Source organism: Ictalurus furcatus, chromosome 5 (genome assembly GCF_023375685.1).
Source record: "Ictalurus furcatus strain D&B chromosome 5, Billie_1.0, whole genome shotgun sequence".
Taxonomy (NCBI): Eukaryota; Metazoa; Chordata; class Actinopteri; order Siluriformes; family Ictaluridae; genus Ictalurus; species Ictalurus furcatus.
In genome coordinates, this window is record NC_071259.1 from 15,953,401 (window position 1) to 15,977,474 (window position 24,074).

A 24,074-nucleotide genomic window follows, 5' to 3' on the forward strand; every position below is an offset into this window, starting at 1 on the left:
AATTTTTACAGGCCAAAGAACAAGGCAAGGCTGAGATGGAGGAGCTCCTTATTAAACTGCAGAAGGTTTGCCAGATCTTTTCTCAGTGTAATTGGGGTTTGTGTTGCGTTGAATGTTTTCTTGTGCTTTAAAGTGTATAAACCCACATTTGGATGTATTTTTCTCATTTACTCAGACCAATGAAGAGCAACAAGCAAAGATTGAGGAGCTTCAGGACAAGCTAGACAAGGTGCTGATAATCACCTCAGAAATGGCTTTACTATTCACTATTTTGTAGTCTTGGGTATATTTATACACAAGGTTTAGAGGGTTACTTAAGGGTTACTTACTTCAAGGTCACATATGTAAATAAAGTCAAGAGAAAAGCAATATGATCTCAAATATTTTTATTTAGAGCTTAAAAACATATTCAGTGTTTGGATATGTTTTAATAAAATAAATAAATTTGTTGCTCATGTGAGTCACAACTGGCAAGAGAGAACCAGAACTATAATAATGCAGCTGTCTATATTGTGTTATGTCAAAAGCAGGGCTCCAGACAAAAAAATCTATTAAGGAGACATTGGTTCCTATAAGAAAAAAACAGGCACCAAATGGTTTTTTAAGTGCCAAATAAGAATAAAAATTTTAAAACACTTACTTTCAGTGATCCTGTCATGTGTGTACATCTGGCCTCTTTTACAGCATCAGCATTTTCATCCAAGTTCACCTAAAGTGGGAACTGAATGTATTTTCCCAACTTGAGAATTATATACAGTCACAAAGAATTGTTGCTTACACAGAATCTGAGCCAGTGTCACTGACCATAATTATGTCAGCATCACTTTGCCATTGAGTGTAGTTTGGCCTCCGCCTCCTTCCGAGGTTGTATTGCATACTTTTGATTTTATCCTATTTTGAGCTGAAAAGCCACATTCACACTGAGCAGCCAAAATTGGCAGGGCAAGCAATATCTCAACTAGATGCATTGTGCTCATAGCACATGCTGGGTCATTGTCATATGTCTTGTGCACATCCAGTCAGTTTTTCTTCATTAGTAATATCTGAGAGGTAAATTTGGTGAAAGGCAGCTCTTCACATGCAATCATATAGGCGGTGTTGAATTTTATTTTTACCTCCTTCCATTCAGTCTCGTCATGTAGTATACATGCACAAGACTGCTTGTGCTAATGGTGTTTTTTGTGTAGCACTCTGCGATTACATGATCACTAGCTTTTTTATGCTTTTGACTATCGCCCTGTTTTCTCAAGTCTCTTTCTTGAAATGGTTCGTCTGGTAATGAAATCCGTTTTCCCCGCATTTCTCTGCCTGCTTTATCACAAAACATTTTCTGTTTACGATGATCATACCCTGAGCCATGCAAAGTCTTGAATCAAAGAAGTCTTAAAATGCCTTTCTGCACTTTTACTTGGGCGTTCATTGATTGACATGGAAAGATGATCCTCTGTGTCCTGTCATTTTCTATCTCTTGTGTTGGCACACCTGAACCTGCTTTTTTTATTAGCAGGTGTGCCATCAGCATTGGTGCTCAACAACGATGAGAATTGTTAGATATTTTTCATTTTGATATGTCTTTCTGAGGTGGAAAGCTGATCCTCGCTTACCCAATGTGTATTCTGGTGCTCTGGATGAATTTTTTTTCCTACTGAAACTTTCATGCGCAGCGTCTCATTTTATTATGTCAACACAGCAAATGATGTGATAGGCTATTCCTCACAGAACACACAATTACAAAGATATTACATGCACATTTTTAAATCATAACATGTAAACTTGTATTGTTGCCAGTGGCGATCTCAGCAAAAAAATAATTCACAAATTAATACTTTTGGCACAGTCTGGAGCCCTGTAAAACTTTAAGTTTTAAATTAAAAAATTGTAATCCTGATAGTATTCCCATTATTTAAAAAATGTACCTGTAATCTTATCTTATATGTTTTTTAACATAACTGTAACGGATTACAGTTACCATTTTTTGTATCCTGATTACATAACGCCGTTACATGAATTCCGTTACTCTCCATGCTTGTTTATATACAGTGCATCCGGAAAGTATTCACAGCGCTTCACTTTTTTCACATTTTGTTATGTTACAGCCTTATTCCAATATGGATTAAATTAATTATTTTCCTCAAAATTCTACAAACAATACCCCATAATGACAAGGTGAAAGAAGTTTGTTTGAAATCTTTGCAAATTTATTAAAAATAAAAAACAAAAAAGCACATGTACATAAGTATTCACAGCCTTTGCCATGACACTCAAAAATGAGCTCAGGTGCATCCTGTTTCCACTGATCATCCTTGAGATGTATCTACAACTTGATTGGAGTCCACCTGTGGTAAATTCAGTTGATTGGACATGATTTGGAAAGGCACACACCTGTCTATATAAGGCCCCACAGTTAACAATGCATGTCAGAGCACAAACCAAGCCATGAAGTCCAAGGAACTGTCTGTAGACCTCCGAGACAGGATTGTACCGAGGCACAGATCTGGGGAAGGGTACAGAAACATTTATGCAGCATTGAAGGTCCCAATGAGCACAGTGGCCTCCATCATCTGTAAATGGAAGAAGTTTGGAACCACCAGGACTCTTCCTAGAGCTGACCGCCAGGCCAAACTGAGCGATCGGGGGAGAAGGGCCTTAGTCAGGGAGGTGACCAAAAACCCGATGGTCACTCTGACATAGCTCCAGTGTGTCAGTGTGGAGAGTGGAGAACCTTCCAGAAGAACAACTATCTCCGCAGCACTCCACCAATCAGGCCTGTATGGTTGAGTGGCCAGACGGAAGCCACTCCTCAGTAAAAGGCACATGACAGCCCGCCTGGAGTTTGCCAAAAGGCACCTGAAGGACGAAGGATTATGAAACAAAGATTGAACCCTTTGGCCTGAATGGCAAGCGTCATGTCTGGAGGAAACCAGGCAACAGTCATCACCTGGCAAATACCATCCCTACAGTGAAGCATGGTGGTGGAAGCATCATGCTGTGGGGATGTTTTTCAGCGGCAGGAACTGGGAGACTAGTCAGGATAGAGAGAAAGATGAATGCAGCAATGTACAGAGACATCCTTGATGAAAACCTGCTCCAGAGCGCTCTGGACCTCAGACTGAGGTGAAAGTTTATCTTCCAACAGAGCAACAACCCTAAGCACACAGACAAGATAACAAAGGAGTGGCTACAGGACAACTCTGTGAATGTCCTTGAGTGGCCCAGCCAGAGCCCAGACTTGAACCCGATTTAACATCTCTGGAGAGATCTGAAAATGGCTGAAAAACCTGCTGGAGCTTGAGAGGTCCTGCCAAGAAGAATGGGAGAAACTGCCCAAAAATAGGTGTGCCAAGCTTGTAGCATCATACTCAAAAAGACTTGAGTCTATAATTGGTGCCAAAGGTGCTTCAACAAAGTATTGAGCAAAGGCTGTGAATACTTATGTACATGTGCTTTTTTTTTTTTTGGTTTTTATTTTTAATAAATTTGCAAAGATTTCAAACCGACCTTCTTTCATGTTGTCATTATGGGGTATTGTTTGTGGAATTTTGAGGAAAATAATTAATTTAATCCATATTGGAATAAGGCTGTAACATAACAAAATGTGGAAAAAGTGAAGTGCTGTGAATACTTTCCGGATGCACTGTATGATGTATAGCAGAAGCGTTTATAATATATTACCAATTGTTGAGCAAGAATTCTTTCAGGCAGGGATTCTCTCACTCTCTTACAATCTCTCTTAGGCAGTAAAAGCGAGTACTGAAGCCACGGAGCTCCTGCAGAATGTTCGTCAGGCTAAAGAGCGCCTGGAGTGGGATGTGACACGACTGCAGACCAGAGAGGACTCCACTGACAGCCTGCGCAGACGCTTGCGTGAGACAGAGGTTAGATATATGTAGATGAGTTGTTTAACTGAGTGAGCAGACATTAGGCAGCATCTGTAGTTTCAGACATTAGCAAATTCATTTTTCAGTTTGATAAATTGATGGCACATTATGGCATGACCATTAGACATGTACACTTTTGACTTCTTGATGCAATATGATTATACAAAGAAACAGTATGTTTTATTATCAGTCTCTCTAAATGTCCAAAATATAATGTGGTGATTTAATTACAAATTCACAAATATGAAAAATGTTATTTTATTTTTCAGTCCTTGCAACAATACACTCTGCCCAAATATTAAAAATTTAAATATACAAAAATCAGGAAATATTGCACTGTATCTGATAGGTGTGGATGAATAATTCTATAGTGCATTTGGTCATGCATCATTCATGGGTTGTGTGTGATTGAGCAGGATGGCAGAAAGACCCTGGAGAATCAAGTAAAGAGGCTGGAGATTGTGGAGCGCAGGGAGAGCAAACTAAAAGAGGATATCCAGACCAAATCACAGCAGATACAACAGATGGCTGATAAAATCATGGTAAGGGACAGCAGGTCACCAACTGATACACAAGCACACACATACTCTTTGTCTCTTCTGTCTGACTGAGCAGTGACCCCTACTGCTCCCAGCATGATCTCTGTGCCTGTCTCAGTTCCAGAAGCAGCTGACTGCCAGCATGGATTGTGGTTCTCTTTGGTGTAGCTACACTGATTGCTCTTAAATATTTAATGCCACACAATAGTGGCAATGTATCAATTGTAACAATTACTACACACATGTAGCAATAGTATAAAGAATCTCTTTTTTATGTATTTATTTATTTTTAGATTTTGGAATGTAATTTAAGTCTAATTTAAGTGTAATTACCGGCTTGACATTCTTGGTGTCAGCGAAATGAGGTGGACGGGTAATGGAAAAATGACAAGCGACGGGAAGATCGTCCTGTATTCGGGAGCCAAAGAACATCATGTGCACGGCGTCGGGATGGTCCTGAGTAAAACCGCGGCACAGGCACTCGTTGGATGGAAACCGATCAGTGATCGCATCCTTACTGCCCGATTTCAGTCTCGCCATGCTAAAATTACTGTTATTCAAGTCTACGCACCGACAAATGAGGCAGATGATGAAGAGAAGGACGCCTTCTACGACCAGCTGTAAGACACAATCGCGGTTGTCCCCAACCATGACATAAAGATCCTCCTTGGCGACATGAATGCGCAACTCAGCAGCGACCGTCAGGGCTGGGAAAACGTGATCGGACCTCATGGATCGGCAGCAGTAACGAATGATAATGGAGAGCGTCTCCTATCCCTATGCAATCTTAACAACCTTTGCATCGGGAATACATATTTCATTCACAAACGGATTCACAAAAAGACGTGGCGGTCACCAGATGGGGCCACTCACAATGAAATCGACTATGTATGCATCCATCGACGGTGGTGCTCGGCTTTACGTGACGTACGGGTTTTTCGCGGCGCCGACGTCGGATCTGATCACCACTTGCTTGTGACCTCAATCCGACTAAAATTGAAAAGAGTGGCCGGACACAACACCGTTCGGTCATTTGCCTCCGAGAAATTGAAGGACCGCGTGAACGCCGAGCACTTCCACATTGAACTCGCTAACCGATTCCAGATTCTTGACAACTTGGCCAGCATCGAAGAACAATGGGCACAGATCAAGGATGCTGCCATCGAGACGGCAGAGAGAACGATTGGTCGACGGCGTGGAACGCAGCGAGAACGGTGGATTCAGGACCGGACATGGTCGTTGCTCGATGAAAGACGGGTCAAGAAACGTCAGCGCGATTAAGCAAAGACCGAAGAGGACTCGACCGCAGGGTCAAGAGGAGTTGCCGAGCAGACAAGAAGGACTGGCTGGACCGGAAGGGCACTGAAGCACAAATGGCTGCGGACCAGGGTGACAGCAGGACTCTGTTTCGTGTGGTTAGAGACCTCACTCGGGCCCGAAGCGGTTCCACTGGGCCGATAAGGGATACAACCGGCAGGACGCGCGTTGGGTGGAACATTTCAAAAACACCCTAAACCAGCCGGCTCCCGTAGCCACGCACGACTTTACAGTCTTTCCTCCTCCCTATGAGCTGGAAGTGGACATGAGCGACATCATGGATGCTGAGGTCGCTGCAGCGATTCGTCATCTGAAAAACAACAAAGCACCTGGTCTTGACCAAATCTCGGCAGAAATGCTGAAAGCGGGTGGTGATGAAGTTGTACGGGTGCTCACTACGCTGTTCAATGACTGCTGGCACATGGAACGTGTCCCTCGTCCTCCTCAAACGGATACTGCGAGCAGTCGATCAGGCTCTACGGGACGAACAGGCCGGGTTTAGAAGCTGTCGGTCGTGCACTGAACAAATCTTTGCTCTTCGAAACATCATTGAACAAAGCTCCGAATATCAGAAACCGCTCTTGGTCAACTTTATAGACTTTAAGAAGGCGTTTGACAGTGTCCACCAGAAATCGCTTTGGAACATCGCACGGCTATATGGCATTCCACAGCGGTTTATCGCCATTTTCCAGAACTTATATCAGGATTCTAGCTGTTGCATCCGGACGGACACAGGTCATACTGCCTTTTTCACCATCGAGACCGGAGTTAGACAGGGCTGCATTCTTTCACCATTCTTTTTCCTCATGATGATGGACTTCGTCATACGACGAGCACTAACACAGCCAGCGTCTGGAATTCCGTGGACAGGCCAGGGACGCCTGACCGACCTGGAATTCGCCGACGATATTGTGCTATTGGCGCAGAATGGGAAAGTTTTACAGGAGATGACCACTAGCCTGGAGCACGAAGCAGCCAAAGTTGGGTTACGGATCAGCACTGACAAGACCAATGTCATGGCGGTCGGTCGGATGACGCCGGTGCGGATCACAGTGAGCAATCAGCTGATCGAAGAAGTCAAACAGTTTACCTACCTTGGCAGCATTGTGGCTGCGGATGGTGGGACTAACGCGGATGTCAATCGCAGAATCGGCAGAGCATTTGCAGTCTTCCAACAGCTACAGCCGATTTGGGCTAGGCGAACTATCCACACCAACAGCAAACTTCGCCTGTTTAATAGCATCATCATCCCAACCGCCATCTATGCATCTGAAACTTGGACGAGCTCGAGGGCAGTCATCCACAAGCTGAATGTGTTTCAGCAACGATGCCTGAGAAGAATACTCAGTGTATCATACCGTGATCGTATTTCAAATGAAGAAATTCTAAGAACAAACTCCCGCAGCCTGGCAGAAATGGTCGTAGAGCGAAGAATGCGCTTTGCAGGACACATTCTACGGATGTCTGACCACCGCCACGCAAAGATCGCGCTGCGCTGGACGCCGCCACGGGGGAAGAGAAAAGTAGGGCGGCCGCATAATACATGGCGACGAACATTCATGGAAGATCTACCAACGCTCGACGTCAAGTGGGAAGATGTGGAAATCGACGCTGCCGACCGAGCCCGCTGGCGAATGCTTGTTGCCCGATGCGCCCCGCTGCGCGGACGGAACTAACTAATTTAAGTCTGTTAAGTGTGTATGGTGGTTAGTGGTAGTGGATGGGAGGTGCCTAAAGTTCAGAGGTGTAGTCAACATCATACACGTATAAATAATACTTATAAACAATAATTTTCACATATACTGACATATGAAGAAATTGTACATATACAATTACTTATATACATATACTAATATATACATATACTATTGTTCCCATATTAAATCTCATTATTCACAAGCCAGGGACAAAAAATATCTAAAATAGCTATCTAAGATTGAGGGAAACATTTATAGCTCCAAATACCAATCTATTTTGGTACAAAACTTGAATATGGCTATGTCAATTTAGCCACAAGAACATTAGTGAGGTCAGGCACTGATATTGGGCAAGAAGGCCTGGGGCATAGTCAGCATTCCAGTTCATCCCAATGTTGGACAGTGCTGTGTCTTTGTGGACCTTGCTTTGTGCACAGGGGAATTATCATGCTGGGACATTATTGGGCTAGGGCCCTTAATTCACTGGAGGGGATGGCTGGATTACACCACTATTGGGGTTCTGTCATAACCTATGTAAAGTGGAATTAATGTATCTTGTGCTTCCATTAACAGGAATTGGAGGAGAACTTGCGTGAAACGCAAGCCACAGCCCATCGCATGGAGACTCATCTGGAGCAAAAAGAGAAACTGTATGAGGATAAGATCAAGGTTGTGTATTAGCAAAAAAAAAAAAAAAAAAAAGAAGCTGTTTTTCAGTTCAAATATTGAGATAAAAATATTGATTATTTACTGTTTTCAATGACATACATGCAACTTTAACAGTGCCTTGCATAAGTATTCACCCCCTTGAACTTTTCCACATTTTGTAATGTTATAATCTGCAAATTTCAAGGACTTGATTGGTATTATGTATCATGAATATAAACAAAAAAGGCCATAATATTAAAGGGGGAATCAATATAGTTTGCTTGTCAAACCTTTTAATTAGTTCTGTGCCATCAGAAGTCATATAATAAGTTGAATGGAATTGACCTGTGCGCAGTTAAAGGGCCATGTGATTTCAATATAAATACGCCTGTTCCTGGAAAACCCCAGAGATTGTATTGACCCAGGTGAGTGAATGCTTATGCAATCAACAAATATCTGCTTTTAGCTTTAACATTTGTTTAATAATAAATAAAATGTGTTGCACCTTCAAATTTTAGACACTGTATAAATCAAATGGTAAAAAGTCCATTTTAGTTTTTAGCACTACAAAAAGTCTAAAAGTTCACTGTGTATAACTAATATGAGAGCAAATGTTTACACTTTGTATTATGACTGTATTCCAGCAGAATATGCAGTACATTATACCTACCTTTCAGCTTCAAAGGTGATCTGATATACTGTATCATTCTGAAACATTGACTTGGCACACTTTATGAGTCATGCTTGCTGTATATTATGTTGACAAGATTTTAGAGACCCAAATGAAGGTAGACTTGGCTGATAAAGAGCTCCTGGAATCGAAACAGGACATATATGAGGAGGAAGCTCGGGAGAAAAGCAAATTGATCAGTGAACAAGCAGCGGTAAGACGACTCGTGATGGTACCACAAATGTGTTAGCTGTAGTATGATAGGGGAGAATTGGCTGGTAGATGGGAATTTGCAGGTGACCAAATTGGGGGGAAATATCTAAATAAATAAAATATCACTTGGTGATATTAGATGGGAGGAATTAAACTTTTACCAATCAAATATCTCTCAAGGTCTCATTGGTGGTGGTAGTAGTAGTAGTAGTAGTAATAATAATAATTTTATGTGTATATATATATATATATATATATATATATATATATATATATATATATATATATATATATATTAGCCCAAATGGAGCTGAAATCTAGTTAGTAGGTCACTCTGTTTACACACCTGACGCTGGTCACTGATAACGTGCATGAATCTACAGTACTGGGCTCGTTACACATAGCCCACAGTGTCACTTCAGACCATTCTAAGTGTTTCTCTTATGACTGATGGTGGTGCTGTTACATTTACTTTTTGTTTTTTTTGTTTTTTTAAAATCCAAAATATTCCTCTTTAACACATTTGTTAACTGCAAATATTATGATGTGGGCACCAGAAATTAAACCTTATATTGATTTTTTTCTTTCTTTTTTTCTCTTTGAAAGACTTAGCCCTGCTAGCCCATTGAAATGAGCCACCCCTGCTGCTTATTAACAAGGCTCTTACTCTTGCAGACTATCAGTGCTATGGAGTCGAAGATGACCAGCTTGGAGCAGAGGATTACTGAGCTGTCTGAGGCCAACAAACTGGCTGCCAATAGCAGTATCTACACTCAAAAGAACATGTGAGTTTAGAGTGAGACATTTACTCACATCCTAAATTGTATTCCATCCAACTGTGTTTTAATTTTAAAAGTGAGATTTTTAAAAATTATATATATTTTAAAAATGTGAGGAAACAAATGAGATTTGGTACTGCATTTGCCTGCTTTGGTTTATGTCTACCTGATTATATGTAAAATATTGGTGCAATACTTTTCCTCATCTGAAAAGAGCTGTTTCTGTGGCCTCATCAGAAGCTGTGCCAGAATGTTGATTATCCATATGTCTGTGTGCCTTCTTTCAGTCTAATTGCCTTCTTGATACAAATAGATTATGCAAATTAGTCATTCCATATGCTATTATGTCTGACCAAAAAAAATCACGAATTTTATGGCAAACCTGTTAGATTGGATGTAAATGATTTGAGGGTGGTTTTAATTGTTGATTGGACAGGCTTACAGTAGAGTGAATTTATAAGGCCTATAGAAGGTCAAGAAGATAGAGAAAATGGGGATGATTCACTCACACACACACACACACACACACACACACACACACACACACACACACACATCCATGTCTTCTATTACTCCTATTCTACATATAATTTTCAAATTTACAGTGAACTCTAAAACTGTCTCTGATTGAGAGGGTCTTTCAATAGGTATGCTAAGTAATATTTAGAATTTTGGAATGATTTAGTTTACTCATTGGGCAGTGGTGGCTCAGCGTCTAAGGCTCTGGGTTACTGATCAGAAGGTGGGGCTTCAAGCCCCTGCACTGCTAAGCTCCCACTGTTGGGCCCTTGAACAAGACCCTTAACTTTCTCTGCTCAAGGGGCACCCTATCATAGCTGACCCTGCGCTCTGACCCCAGCCTCCTAACAAGATGGCATATGTGAACAAAGAATTTCACTGTGCTGTAATGTATATGTGACAAATAAAGCCTTCATACATTTTGTAACTATTCAAGAATCCTTATAAGACATTGCACCTCTCTAGCATTGTACCTGCTTTTATGGATGATAAACAGACTTTTTGGTCTGTCACTTGAGCACAGATTCTCAATTATTAGCATCAAAGACATGGTCTTCACATTACTACTACCATTCCTCGTTGCCATTCTCCAGGAAAGCCCAAGAAGAAATGATATCTGAACTGAGGCAGCAAAAATTCTATCTGGAGTCTCAGGCAGGCAAACTGGAGGCCCAGAATGCTAAGCTAGAGGAGCATCTGGAGAAGATGAGTCAACAAGAACAAAGCAACAAGAGCCGTGTGCTGGAGCTAGAGGCCAGACTCAGAGAGGTGAGAACAAACAGGATTTAAATGCTATTTCTTTGTTAAAATCAAATTTGAATAGGTGTACATAAGGGCATAATGAAACCTAAAGATCATCTTACCTACAGTGGATACCTGTAAACACTGGCCTCTCATTTTAAGTGTTCTCTATCATTGCACCAGTTTCCTTAAAATACGCTATATGGCCTGTGTGTGTGTGTGTGTGTGTGTGTGTGTGAGAGAGAGAGAGAGAGAGAGAGAGAGAGAGAGAGTCCCACTCCAAAAGTTTTGGAACAGCAAGGTAATTTTTTTTAAATTTTGGTATACAATGAAGACATTTCTGATCAAAAGATGAATATGAGGTGATAAATCAGAATTTCAGCTGTCATTTCCTGATATTTACATGTAGATATGTTAAACGACTTAGAACATTGCACCTTTTGTTTGAATGCATCCATTTTTTCAAGTGATCAAAAATATTGTAACATGTGACTGACAGGTGTTTGTTGTTGCCCAGATATGCCCTGTAGGATTAATTGTTTAAACAATTAATAACTCTGAATGTCTACCAGGGGATCTGGGGGAGTGAACGCTGGTGAACTGCTCTCCGGTTAATTTTACATTTTCCGGTTGATTTTCTTATCTATCAGCTATTTTTAAGCTAAGTGAACAATATTCAACTGTGAATAGTTGTATGGGTCCTGGGAAACCGTCACACTATTATTCCTGGACTCTTTGGCTTGCCAATTTAACTGTTTTTACCTGCTAGTTTATCTGCTGCTGATTTTATCTGTTGTTTTTATCTGAGATTCTCCAATCTAAAACACTGTAGATCCACAAACTGCTCACATGGATTATGCTCACCTGGATTATGTGCTATTCCACATGTTGTCCAGTGGCATCATTACTCCAGTACTCGGCGGCAGAACTTTTTCAACTACGAGCCTGTTTCTTTCCACCACCTCTGACACATCTTCACCTGGATGTTTTCCGCCATACTCTTGACCTTGTCTGCTGTTCTGATGTAACCCCGATTAACTATACTGTATCAGATTTATCTATATCGGATCACAAATTAGTATATTTCAATGTTAATCTACCTGTATCGAAAGTGAATGTATGTCATGACATAATATTAAGAATATGTATTGATTTGTCTGTGCTCTCAAATCATCTTGATAATCTATCAATTAATGAAAATGTAACTACTCTTGATAAACTGGTCTTACAACGGCAGTCTTCTATATACCCTGGATATTCCAGCTCGATTAAAAACACATACTGTTTCTTTTTCTCATTCTGCACCTTGGGATAGCCCTGAATTACATCAACTTAAAGCCCATGGTTGTTGTTTAGAACGTCTTCATATCAAAACCGGTCTTAATATCCACAAAAGTATGTATGATGATCATATGCTATTATATAAGGAATCTCCTCTTAAGGCAAAATCTGACTATTATACTAATCTAATTAGGTCTGCTGAAGGCAATACTAGAACTCTTTCTTCTACTGTAAATAACTTCCTTCGATCCCCTGACACTCTTCCAGTCTCTCATCAACCTCCCCAAACTAGTTATAAGTTTTGATCTCCCGACTGATACAGAAATATCCAATTCTATTCGTAATTCCCAATCATCTACTTCTCAGCTAGATCTCCTCCACATATTTGGTTAAAGCTTTCTTACCATTATAACTAAAATTATTCACTTATCTCTTATTTCTGAGTATGTCCCGTCACCTTTTAAAACTGCTGTGATTAGTCCTATACTGAAGAAACATGGTTCAGACCCACAAATACTTGAAAATTACCGACCTATCTCCAATTTACTATTTCAAAAATTTTAGAAAGAATGGTTGCTTCTCAGGGCCACACATGTACTAACTAATAACCTTCATGAACTGTTCCAGACAGGTTTCTGCTCACATCACAGCACTGATACTGCTCTGGTCAAAATCACTAATGATCTGATAATCTCAACCGATGCAGGACTTCTGTCTATACTCATTCTTCTTGACTTAAGCACAGCCTTTGACACTATCTCACACAACATACTTTTCAAGAGATTAGTATCCATTGGTATTAGCGGCACTTCCGTTGCTTGTTTTAAACCTTATCTCTCTGTTCGTGCTCAGTTGGTTAAAATTTTCGTTCACAATACTCTCCAGTTACTACTAGTGTTCCACAGGGATCTGTCTTGTGCCCTTTATTATTTATAATAAATATATTATTATTTATCTTCTATCTCTCAGCTTTATTTTTAGGAAATTTGGAATCCACTTTCACTGCTATGCAGATGACACCCAGCTCTATCTGTCCACCAAGCCAAATTCTTCTCTCCCACCGTCTTCCCTTCATAGCTGTTTACTTGAAATACAATCATGGTTTGCAACTTGCAACTTACTCAAATTCAATAGCAATAAAACTGAGGTTATTCTTGTAGGTACTAAGTCTAATCTTGCCAAATCCAAAAAGTTTTGCTCTGACCACTGACAATTCCACTGTCCTTCCCTGTTTGAAAGTTAAGAGTCTGGGTGTCATTCTGGATAGCACTTTCTTTTGAAGCACATATAAATAATATTACCCAGTCTGCTTATTTCCACTTGTGCAGCATAAATTGTCTTCGCCCCCCCTCTCAACTCACATCACTGCCACTCTCGTACATGCTTTGGTCACTTGGATTATTGTAATTTCCTTCTATTTAGTCTACCACAAAAGCTTCAGCATGAATTACAGCCTGTCCAAAACTCAGCTGCACGGATTATTCACAAACCCCTAACTCTGTCCATATAACTCCTATTCTCCAACAACTTCATATGCTCCCTGTTAAATTGATTGCAAGATTCTGTTATTGACCTTCAAGGCTCTTCATAGCACCTTCCTATCTTCTCGATCTTCTTCAGATATATTCTCCTAACCACAGATCTTGTTCCCCTCTCTCTCTCTCTCGCTCTCTCTCTCTCTCTTGTGGTACCTATAGAAATCTATAGAAACATTCTATCTGCCAATTTACAGAGAAATGCATCCAATCTAATTGGGAGGAACTTCGTCATGCAGCAAGACAATGACCCAAAAGACACTACTAACATAACAAAGGACTTCATCGGGGGAAAAATTGGAAGGTTTTAGACTGGCCAGGTCAGTCATCATACCGTAAAGTAACTGAGCATGCAATTCACCTCCTGAAGGGAAACTGAACGACCCCCCCCCCCCCCAAAAAAAAAGAAGAAAAAAAAAGAAGAAGCTGCAGTATAAGCCTGGAAAGGCACCACAAAAGAAAAATGCAACAGTTGATGTCAGAGGGTATAGGCTGTTCCAATATTTTGATCACCAAAAGAACAGTTCTGCCACCAGAGATACCATGCTCTTAGTTGTGTAACACATGTAGGGGGGGGGGGGGGGGGCTGAAATTTTGATATAACATCTCATATTCATGTTTTGATCTCAAACCCAAATGTCTTCAGTTTATATCACAAAAAGGCCTTGCTGCTCCAATATTTTCAGAGGGGACTGTAATTGAGGTGGCACACTGGTGCAGTCGATACTATTGCCACTGATTTATCATTGGTCACTGATTCAATCCTGAGCTCTGGTTACAGTATTTGCAGAGCATATTCCCCCTATGTTCATGTAAGATTCTAGAAGGTTCTCCGGTTTCCTCCTACTTCCAGAAATCATGCTTGTAGTTGGATTGGCTATGCTAAATTGACTGTAGGTGCAAATAAGGTGTGTGTGTGTGTGTGTGTGTGTGTGTGTGTGTAGGGGGGTATGTACTGCAATGTGGAAGCATTCTTTCCAGGGTGTATTCCCACCTCACTCCAAGTGTTCCTGGAATAGGCCACAGATACCTGACCATTATAAAGCAGTTGCTGAAGTAAATGAATAAATTACGTTTATAAAATCAGAAACAAATTCAGTATTGGTAGATGAGAAGAAAAAAAAACATGAAACATTTCCAACAATCAATAATATGTGGCATCTCACAAGTTTCTAACCTAGGTGAAATTATCGCTGGTTCCTTATTAGTGTCATGTCACAGCAAACCAGTGACTACATTTCCCATCCTGCACTGCGGCCTGCAAACATGGCCGCCGTGGACTACACTTCCCACACACACACATGTTCACCTACTCCGGAACACTAGTCAGACACACCTGTTCCCAATCACACTCACAATCACACCACACTATAACAGAGACTGCTCATTCACAATGTCTTTGCAAAGTAATACACGCAGTTGCATTGTCTCTGTCATTTCCAAGCCTTGATTCCGTGTTTGTTTATCCTGGTTTTGACCTAGTTCTCGTTACTCATTTTCGATTCTTGCCTTGCCTCGTTTATGCCTGTATGTTGATTGCCTGACCCCTTGCCTGTTATTTCGATCATGCTATTGTCTCACGATTTGGATTTATCTGCCTGCCTCTCTTTAATAAAGCTAACTGTGATTGCATTGTTCCTAAATCTTCTTTACGTGGATTACGTGACAATTAGAGATGCGCTGATACAAAATTTCTCAGCCGATACCAATAACCGATTATTCAGTGTGACATCGGCCGATACCGATAGTTCTGCCTTTTATTCCTTCTTTTACATTAATAATAATTAATTCCACAATTCTGATAGAAATGCAAATAATAACTTTATTCTTTCCATTTCAACAAGTTGTTTCACAGTAACTGGTCTCATAAACAGAAAACACATTACTCAAATTAACAAGAACACATTAACTAAATTCTGAAGATTAAATTAAGATTTCTTAACTTATTGAATTTTATTAATTCATATTGACATAATTAATTGACTGAATTCTAAAAAAAACTTTCACATTCACTCACCACAAACAAACGCATTTCTGCTTCATCATTGAAGTAACTGGTATAATATATAATATAATATAAACTTTTTTATATATTAACATTAACTGGATATGAAATATACTACTCTACAAATATATTTTCTGTGCAATATATATATATAGCTACTTTTTTGTGAACTCCTCTTTATATAAATCTTTTGACCTTGTACTGGCGCTTTAACTCAGCTCGAGCAACGTGGGGAAAAAAAAATTATTGGACTCAACGCCAAAACTCCCGCTTCACTGCTGCAACTTCCTGTGTAAAATTTTAGCAGTGCAGAGATTACAGAGAATACAAACTGCAGTTTTGTTGTCATTCCACACAAGAGACATCATCTTTACAAAAAACACGAAATCTATGTTTTCCCGCCCTCTTTTGATTGACAGGATATAATTGGCCCTGATCATCGGATGTTTTTAAACTATCGGCTGATTATTGATTATTATTATTATACTGATTATATGTAGTTTTCATTCCATCAGTTTTCATTAATGATCAAATTCACTTCTATTGATACATGGAGGTCTTTGCACACCCATCAGTTACTGTTAACAATTCATAATTTTCCTATTGACAAAAAGACTTTCTTAATGAAGGGATTGAACGTAGAAATAAAACACAACAGAAAAATTGTGGCACATAATTATGCTTAATAATTGGGGAAAAAATCCCTTTACCTCTTTAGATCGGCCTGGAACATGAGGAGCAGAAGCTGGATTTAAAGAGGCAAGTGTCAGAGCTGACACTGTCATTACAGGAGAGAGAGTCTCAGATCAGCAGTCTGCAGGCTGCACGCCATGCCTTGGAAAGCCAGTTACAGCAGGCCAAGACAGAGCTAGAAGAGACCACTGCTGAGGCAGAGGAGGAAATCACTGTTCTCCGGGTAAGATAAAGTTTATTAAATAAAAAACAATTAACTTTGGAGATCAAGGGCAAGAAGTATGTCATACAGTCATTAAAAAAAAATAAGTACACCAAATGGAAATTGTGGGGGGTTTTTTGTTGTTTTTTTTTGTGCATATTTGGACAAGCAAACATTTGATCCTCTTTGAAACAGTGCCTAGTAATAAAAGTTGATACACTATCAAATGACATAAAATTGGAAAAAAAAAAATTAGAAATTTTCACAGTTTTTAAATTAACAAAAAAAAAAAAAACTGATCAGTCACAAGGAAAAAGTAAGTACACCCCTACATTTATCACATCTTCAAATCCATAAAATTAGAATCAGGTCTTCAAGATTGGGTTCCATTGATTAGAACCTGCTTAGAAAGTGCAGGTGAAACATGTCTTATTTATACCCCTCTCATATCTAGTGTCTGGTGTTCCCTTTGCTATGGAGGTGTGTGGTGTCATCATGCCAAGATCTAAAGAGTTCTGTAAGGCCTTCAGAAAAAAGGTTGTGGATGCCTATGAGTCTGGCAAGCGATTTAAAAAGATTTCCAAATTATTTGAAATGCATCATTCCACTATAAGGAAAATCATCTACAAGTAGCGCAGATTTCAAACGACTGCCAATTTGTCCAGGATCGGTTGTCCCAGGAAATTCAGCCCAAGAGAAGGCCATCTGATGCAAAAAGAAGTTTCCAAGAACCCCAAAATTTAATCACAGGATCTGCTAGTAAGTCTTGCAACTGTTGGTGTCAAAGTGCATGCTTCTACAATCAGAAAGAGATTGCACAAGTTTGACCTGCATGGGAAGTGTGCCAGGAAAAGGCCTTTGCTCTCTAAAAAGAACATTAGAACAACACAAGGTGTTTTTCAGGCAAAACACTTCATACCAACTGTGAAACACAGCTGTGGAAATGTTATGGTTTGGGGTTGCTTTGCTGCCTCAGGGACTGGACAGCTTGCATTCATTGATTCAACTATGAATTCTGCATCATATCAAAGAGTGCTTGAAGGCCATCTGAGGCCATCTGTCCAAAAGTTGAAGTTGAACTGAAAGTGGACCTTTCAACAGGATAATGACCTAAGCACACTAGCAAATCCACCAAGGAATGGCTCAAAAATAAGAAATGGAGGGTTATGGAATGGCCTAGTCAAAGTCCAGATTTGAATCCCATTGAAATGTTGTGGGGGATTTGAAAAAGGGAGTACAGGCAAGAAAACCATCAAACTTCTTGCCACTGAAAGAATATTGCATGGAAGAGTGGTCAAAAATTCCAGCAAACTGATGTCAATTTCCATGGGGTGTACTTATTTTTTTCGCATGACTGTATCTATAATACTCAATACAACAGACTGAGATCTAAATTGTCACAAAGCAGCTTTATATAAATCTGGATATAGACTGCTATATCCAGATTTCTATAAAGCTGCTTTGTCACAATATCCATTGTTAAAAGTAAATAAATATACAAATAAATAAAATAAAATAAAATAAAATTCGGTTGAATTGAATTGAACCTACATATTTATTACATTATCAAGTGAAATACAGACAGGTTCACAAAGATTTGGACATTGACAAAGTTATTGTTATTTTAGCTTTTTTTCTTCCCCTATTTATGGGACCAAAAGTAATTTGAAAAACTTACATGATCATAAATTAAACTGTCATTCACTTGGTCACAAATCCTTTTATCCAATGACTGCTTGAAGTCTGGAAGATATAGGCATCACTAGACCCTGAGTTTCTTCCCTGGTGAAACTTCTTCCCAGGTCAAGTTTGTTCTTGGGGCATTTCAGTTTTGCCTTCAGCAAGTGTGAATCTAATCAAATAATGTAGCCCTATACACTTAATAATGTATCCTGCTGCTTTTGCCAGCTTTTACATCAACACTAAATATTAAGAAATCAGTTCCACTCGCAGCCATGCCCGCGGCATGTTCACGACTAAATTGTTGACGACACATATATGCCTATGTCCTGGAGGGTGTTCTTGATCTGCACAACTGTTACTGTTTTTTTTCTTCACCAGGGAAAGAATTCTTCTGTCATCTACCACAAATGTTTTCTGTGGTGGATGACTGGGCCTCTTGGTGTCCCTGAGCTCACCAGAGCATTCTTTCTTTTATGTAGCAAATATTTGATTTGGCCACACCTAATTGTTTTGCTATCTCTTTGATTTGGTTTGTTTTGATTTTTCTGGCCTAAGGATGACTTGCTTCACTGGCAGTGACCACTCTTTGGACTTCATTTTGAGAATTAACAGCAACAGTTTCCAAGTGCAGGTGCTACACTTGAAATCAACTCTAATCTGCATGTGAAATAATGAGGGAATTTCACACATCTGGGACAGCTGAGCAGCCAATGGTCCAATTATTTTGTATGTGGGCGACACCACATATAAAATTTGCTGTAATTCTTACACTGTTCACCCAATGTGGATGTAGTAAATAATCTCAAATTAAAGCGGAAGGTCTTCACTTTATAGTCATTCACTCATATTACTCATAGTCATTATTTAATGTGGTAGACAGCTAAAATAACAATAATTTTGTCAGTGTTTAAATATTTATGGGCCTGAATGTATGCCTAGCGTTCACCCTGCATAGTTTTACTCACTATACTCTTGAAATGCTGAATCTCTAGTTTTGCAACATTCACCATAGAGCTCTGTGGCCTCTTGAAGTGCACGCTTCCCCATTCTTGGATGTAACTGATGAGGCTTTTTTGTTTTGTTTTTTAAGGCTCACCGGGATGAAATCCAAAGAAAGTTTGATGCCCTGAGGGACAGCTGTGCGGTATGATTTTGATTTTTAGATTTAACTGCACAAAATTGGGCTACATTTTTTGCACCAGTTAATAATCCATATTAAAGAAACTGTTCAGCATTTTTAAACCTAATAATTATGGGGCTATATTCAGAGTAAGGACGTTCATAATTTATATCAGTATTAAAATTATCCATGTTGAGTTAACACCAAAGTTGGCAGATTTTCTTGTTTAAAGCTTTTAGGACAGAGCTTTGTATGATGCATTGTGCGTGCTTTTTTGCCGGCTTCCATTATGCTGTTTTGAGTTTTATAATTAATAAATGTTAATTTGTACCATCCCCCCCCATGTCCACAGTTTAATGGATAAACTGACATTAAGTAGATGGAGTTCCTAAAGCTCACTTTAAAGTTCACTTTAAGTAGATGGTGTTCCTAAATTCAATGTAAAAACCAACATGCCATATGAAATTCAGTTCTATAGATATTATCTCAGATTAATATGCTGTCTCCTCTGATCTTTTCTGTGCACATCAAATAAACAAATTGTGGCCTCTCCTGGGACAATTCATATGCCAAAATGTGTTTCTGAAAATATTGTAGTTATAACAAATTATCAGACAGTGGTGCTTGAATTAATACTGTTCATTGCTTGTGCCAATATTGCATAAGAAAAATGGGTTCAAGGTCACAATTGCACATACCTGAGACACTCCACTATTTTCAGCAAACTCCACCCCATGCACACAACTCACTGCAACTGTCTGAGCAGCAAAGTCTGTAGCACCCAAGTCATCTGTGGTTATGTCTCAGATTTGACTACCAATGCGTACAATTTCAGTATTAATTCTACTCTGAATATGGCTTCTACAGTGTATGATTTTGCTTGAAATTAATTTACAATGTTTTCTGGGGTTAATCAACATTTGTGTGAATCAGTTTCATTTAAAGGTATGTGTTACCAACATGAGCAGGGATACCACAAAACCTTGGGTAAAGCATTAGTAACTGAAATGATTTTTTACTGTAGTGTATAAGTGGTCAAAAGATAAAACTTAACATAATAACCACATTCTGTGGTTCACCTACTATAAATGTTCCTGGTGCACAAGTTGTCCAATTCTGAGATATTAAAAACTTTAATATTATATTTTGTTTGAGTGAATTACATTCCATAGATACCGTATCTCTGGGGGTTAAATCCTTTTTTACTTTTTTAAATAAATATTAAAAGTAGCTTTATTCTGCAATACCTCTGGGTTTCTCTTCATTCTTATGTAATCTATAGCCATATTTCTCTTCTTATCTTGTTGCCCTACTTTTACTGTCCACCCACACACAAGCTGTTTGAGCGCCTTCGCCATGGCTCTAGATCAGCCAGTGCCACGTTGTGTGACTGCTCTACCATGTTGCTTTATTCTGAAATTTGTTTCTCCTGTACCCTTTGCATTACATCCACAACATTCTATGCATTTGCTTGACTTTGGATAACTACAGATTTACAAAGAATAAAGTTCTTTGTTAGAGGACAAGTATATTTTAGCCGTTTGTTGAGATGTAATTATCCTAAAGTGTTATTAGTCAGTTTCATATTGCTCATATATATATATATATATATATATATATATATATATATATATATATATATATATATATATATATATATATAATCTCACTCCAAGATGTGTAATAGTCTGTGAGGTTACAAAGGAATCCAGCTTAACTTCGAAGCAACTAAAGGCCTCTCTAACATTGGCTAATGTTAATTTTCATGAGTCCAGCATCAGGAAAACACAGAAGAACAATGTTGTGCCTGACAGGGTTGCAAGGAGAAAGCCACTGCTCTCCAAAAATAACATTGCTGCAGGTTTACAGTTTTCTAAAGTTCACATGGACAAGCAAAAATGCTATTGGAAAATTGTTTTGTGGACAGATGAGAATTTTTTGGTTTAAATGTGAACTGATATGTTTGGATAAAGGAAAACACTGCATTCCAGCATAAGAACCTTATCCCATCTGTGAAACATGGTGGTGGTAGTATCATGGTTTAGGCCTGTTTTCCTGCATCTGGGCCAACATGGCTTGCCATCATTGATGGAACAATGAATTCTGAATTATACCAGCGAATTCTTAAGGAAAATATCAGGACATCTGTCTGTGATCTGAATCGCAAGAAAAACTGGGTCATGCAGCAAGACATAAACCCTATGCACACAAGTCATTTTTTCCAAAGAATTGTTAAAGAAGAATAAGGTTAATGTTTTGGCCAAGTCAAAGTCCTGAGCTTAATCCAATAGAAATGTTGTGGAAGGACCTGAATCAAGCATTTTCTGAGGAAACCCACCAACATCCCAGAGTTGAAGCTGTTCTGTACTGAGGAATGGGCTAAAATTCCTCCAAGCCGATGTTCAATACTGATGAACTGTTACCGGAAATGTTTAGCTACAGTTTTTGCTGTACAAGGGGGTCACACCAGATACTGAAAGTAAAGGTTTACATACTTTTGCCACTCTCAGATATGTAATATTGGATCATTTTGCTCAATGAATAAATGACCATGTATAATTTTTTTCTCATTTTTTTAATTGGGTTCTCTTTATCTACTTTCATTAACTAAACAGCCTGATTATGTTTTAGGTCATAGTTATCCAGAAATAGAATATAGAAAATATGGAAAATTATTTCAGGCACCACTGTATGTAGTAGGCCTTACTATAATTGTAGTGTTTCCATTCATTCCACATACCTTGGTGAACTGTAACCCCTTAAAGTCCCAGCTTACTTTTCATTTATTTGTACAATTGCCATGCTGTTAATATCTCATATTATCTTGGTTACTTGTGTTTAGGTAATCACTGACCTGGAGGAGCAGTTGACTCAGCTGACACAGGAAAATGCAGAGTTAAACAGGCAGAACTTCTACCTTTCAAAGCAGCTGGATGAAGCCACGGATGAGAATGAGGAGAGACTGCAGCTTAGCCAAGAGGTGGATCGCCTGCGCAGAGAGGTGGCTGACAGAGAGATGCACCTCAACAACCAGAAACAAGTAAACACACACATACATATGTACATGCACAAATATACAGAATCCATTTTCTTCTTTACAATAACATTTTTAGAGTAGCTTTAATTGTTTTATAGAAATAATTAGGGGGTGATTGACAGATTTTATGGAAATGCAGCCACGCGCCCAAACAAATAACTGAAGCTAATGATACAAACAGAGAAAAGGAGTCACTACTCTTGATTCCTCTACAAGGGACATTTGACAAGTGTGAAAATAATGCAAGATGCTTCCTTTGTTTCATAGCATCACATAAAAAAGATGGTGTATAGAAGATACTGGGTGTATTTGCCTGTGTTTGTGTGTGTGTGTGTGTGTGTGTGTGTGTGTGAGAGAGAGAGAGAGAGAGAAAGAGAAACATGGAACTGTTGCATGTGTGTGGGAGGCAGTTCATGTGGGTGTGCGCTGTCTCAGTGCTGGCTGTTGTATAACACAAGCAAATGGTAATCATAGGTACTTGTGGGAAGGAGAGATGTGTCATCCATACTCTCAGGTCCCCTCTGCTCAGCTTTGTTGGACATCTCAGGGGCATCTATACATGGATATATTTGGAGCCTCTTTTCACATTTCTCTTTCTCAGGCTCTTTCCTCATATTCTGTCATTTTGATGTAGTAAGACTGCAGCAGTACAATTAAAAACTGTCACAGAGCTGTCCATTTACACCCAGTGCATCTTAAAGAGATATGATATAGATTATGGGGTTTAGGGTTGCATACCACTGGAAGTATAACTAGGATGTTGGGAAATAATAATAAATATATCTGCAAGCAGCAATTATCGGGGTTCAAGCAATTTATGGCCTTTAAGGACAGTGAGAAGATATTACTTAATATTGTGCAAGCCTATAAGCATCTAAATCAGAGAAAAAGCAAGATAATTTTAAGAAATATCGGCCTTCATTAATCTTGTCTAATAGCTGCTAAACATTGATTGGCAGATGGTGGCCATGTTTTTCAAGATTCTTAACTGTCTTCATAGACACTAATGGGAACTTGGACAAAGACACTTTGTGCAAGATGTCAAGTCAAGGGGAACAATGGGTCCATATTTAGCGTTTTGTCCTGTTATAGCACCACCACATGGCCAAGATCCACAATTATGTGCGTGTAACCCCAGATTGAGCCAATACATAAATCTAACAAGTTTGGTGAAAATATCTCATTCCATTCAAGAGTTAAATGTATAGCCATTTCAGTAAAAGTGTCCAGTCCCTCTACAAATGTTTAAAACGGTATGAATTACTTATGAATTGTTTGTTTTTTTTCCTGTTATCGTGCCACCAACTGGTCATGCTCAGTAAATTTTTACATGTGTCCTCAGATTGGGCCCATGCATAAGTGTGTCAATTTTGGTGAAAGTATCTCATTCCGTTCAAGAGTTAGTATCTCATTTCGTTCAATAGCCATTTAAGTAAAAGTGGCAACGCCCACATCAAACGATCTGACATGCCGTCACGAGGTTAAATCAAAAGTAAAAATTTTTAGAATATATATAT

General features: G+C 39.2%; 1 protein-coding gene across 1 annotated transcript in view; it reads left to right on the forward strand.

The window, feature by feature from the left end:
* The window catches only part of LOC128607739 (citron Rho-interacting kinase), a 137,159-nt gene that overhangs the window by 50,735 nt on the left and 62,350 nt on the right, over positions 1–24,074 (forward strand). The window contains exons 5-15 of the mRNA XM_053624878.1: positions 12–65; positions 176–229; positions 3,735–3,875; positions 4,295–4,420; positions 8,005–8,100; positions 8,847–8,963; positions 9,638–9,747; positions 10,854–11,028; positions 16,541–16,738; positions 19,491–19,544; positions 22,363–22,560. Coding sequence (XP_053480853.1) covers positions 12–65; positions 176–229; positions 3,735–3,875; positions 4,295–4,420; positions 8,005–8,100; positions 8,847–8,963; positions 9,638–9,747; positions 10,854–11,028; positions 16,541–16,738; positions 19,491–19,544; positions 22,363–22,560 — 1,323 coding nt within the window. The remainder of the gene's footprint in view (positions 1–11; positions 66–175; positions 230–3,734; positions 3,876–4,294; positions 4,421–8,004; positions 8,101–8,846; positions 8,964–9,637; positions 9,748–10,853; positions 11,029–16,540; positions 16,739–19,490; positions 19,545–22,362; positions 22,561–24,074) is intronic.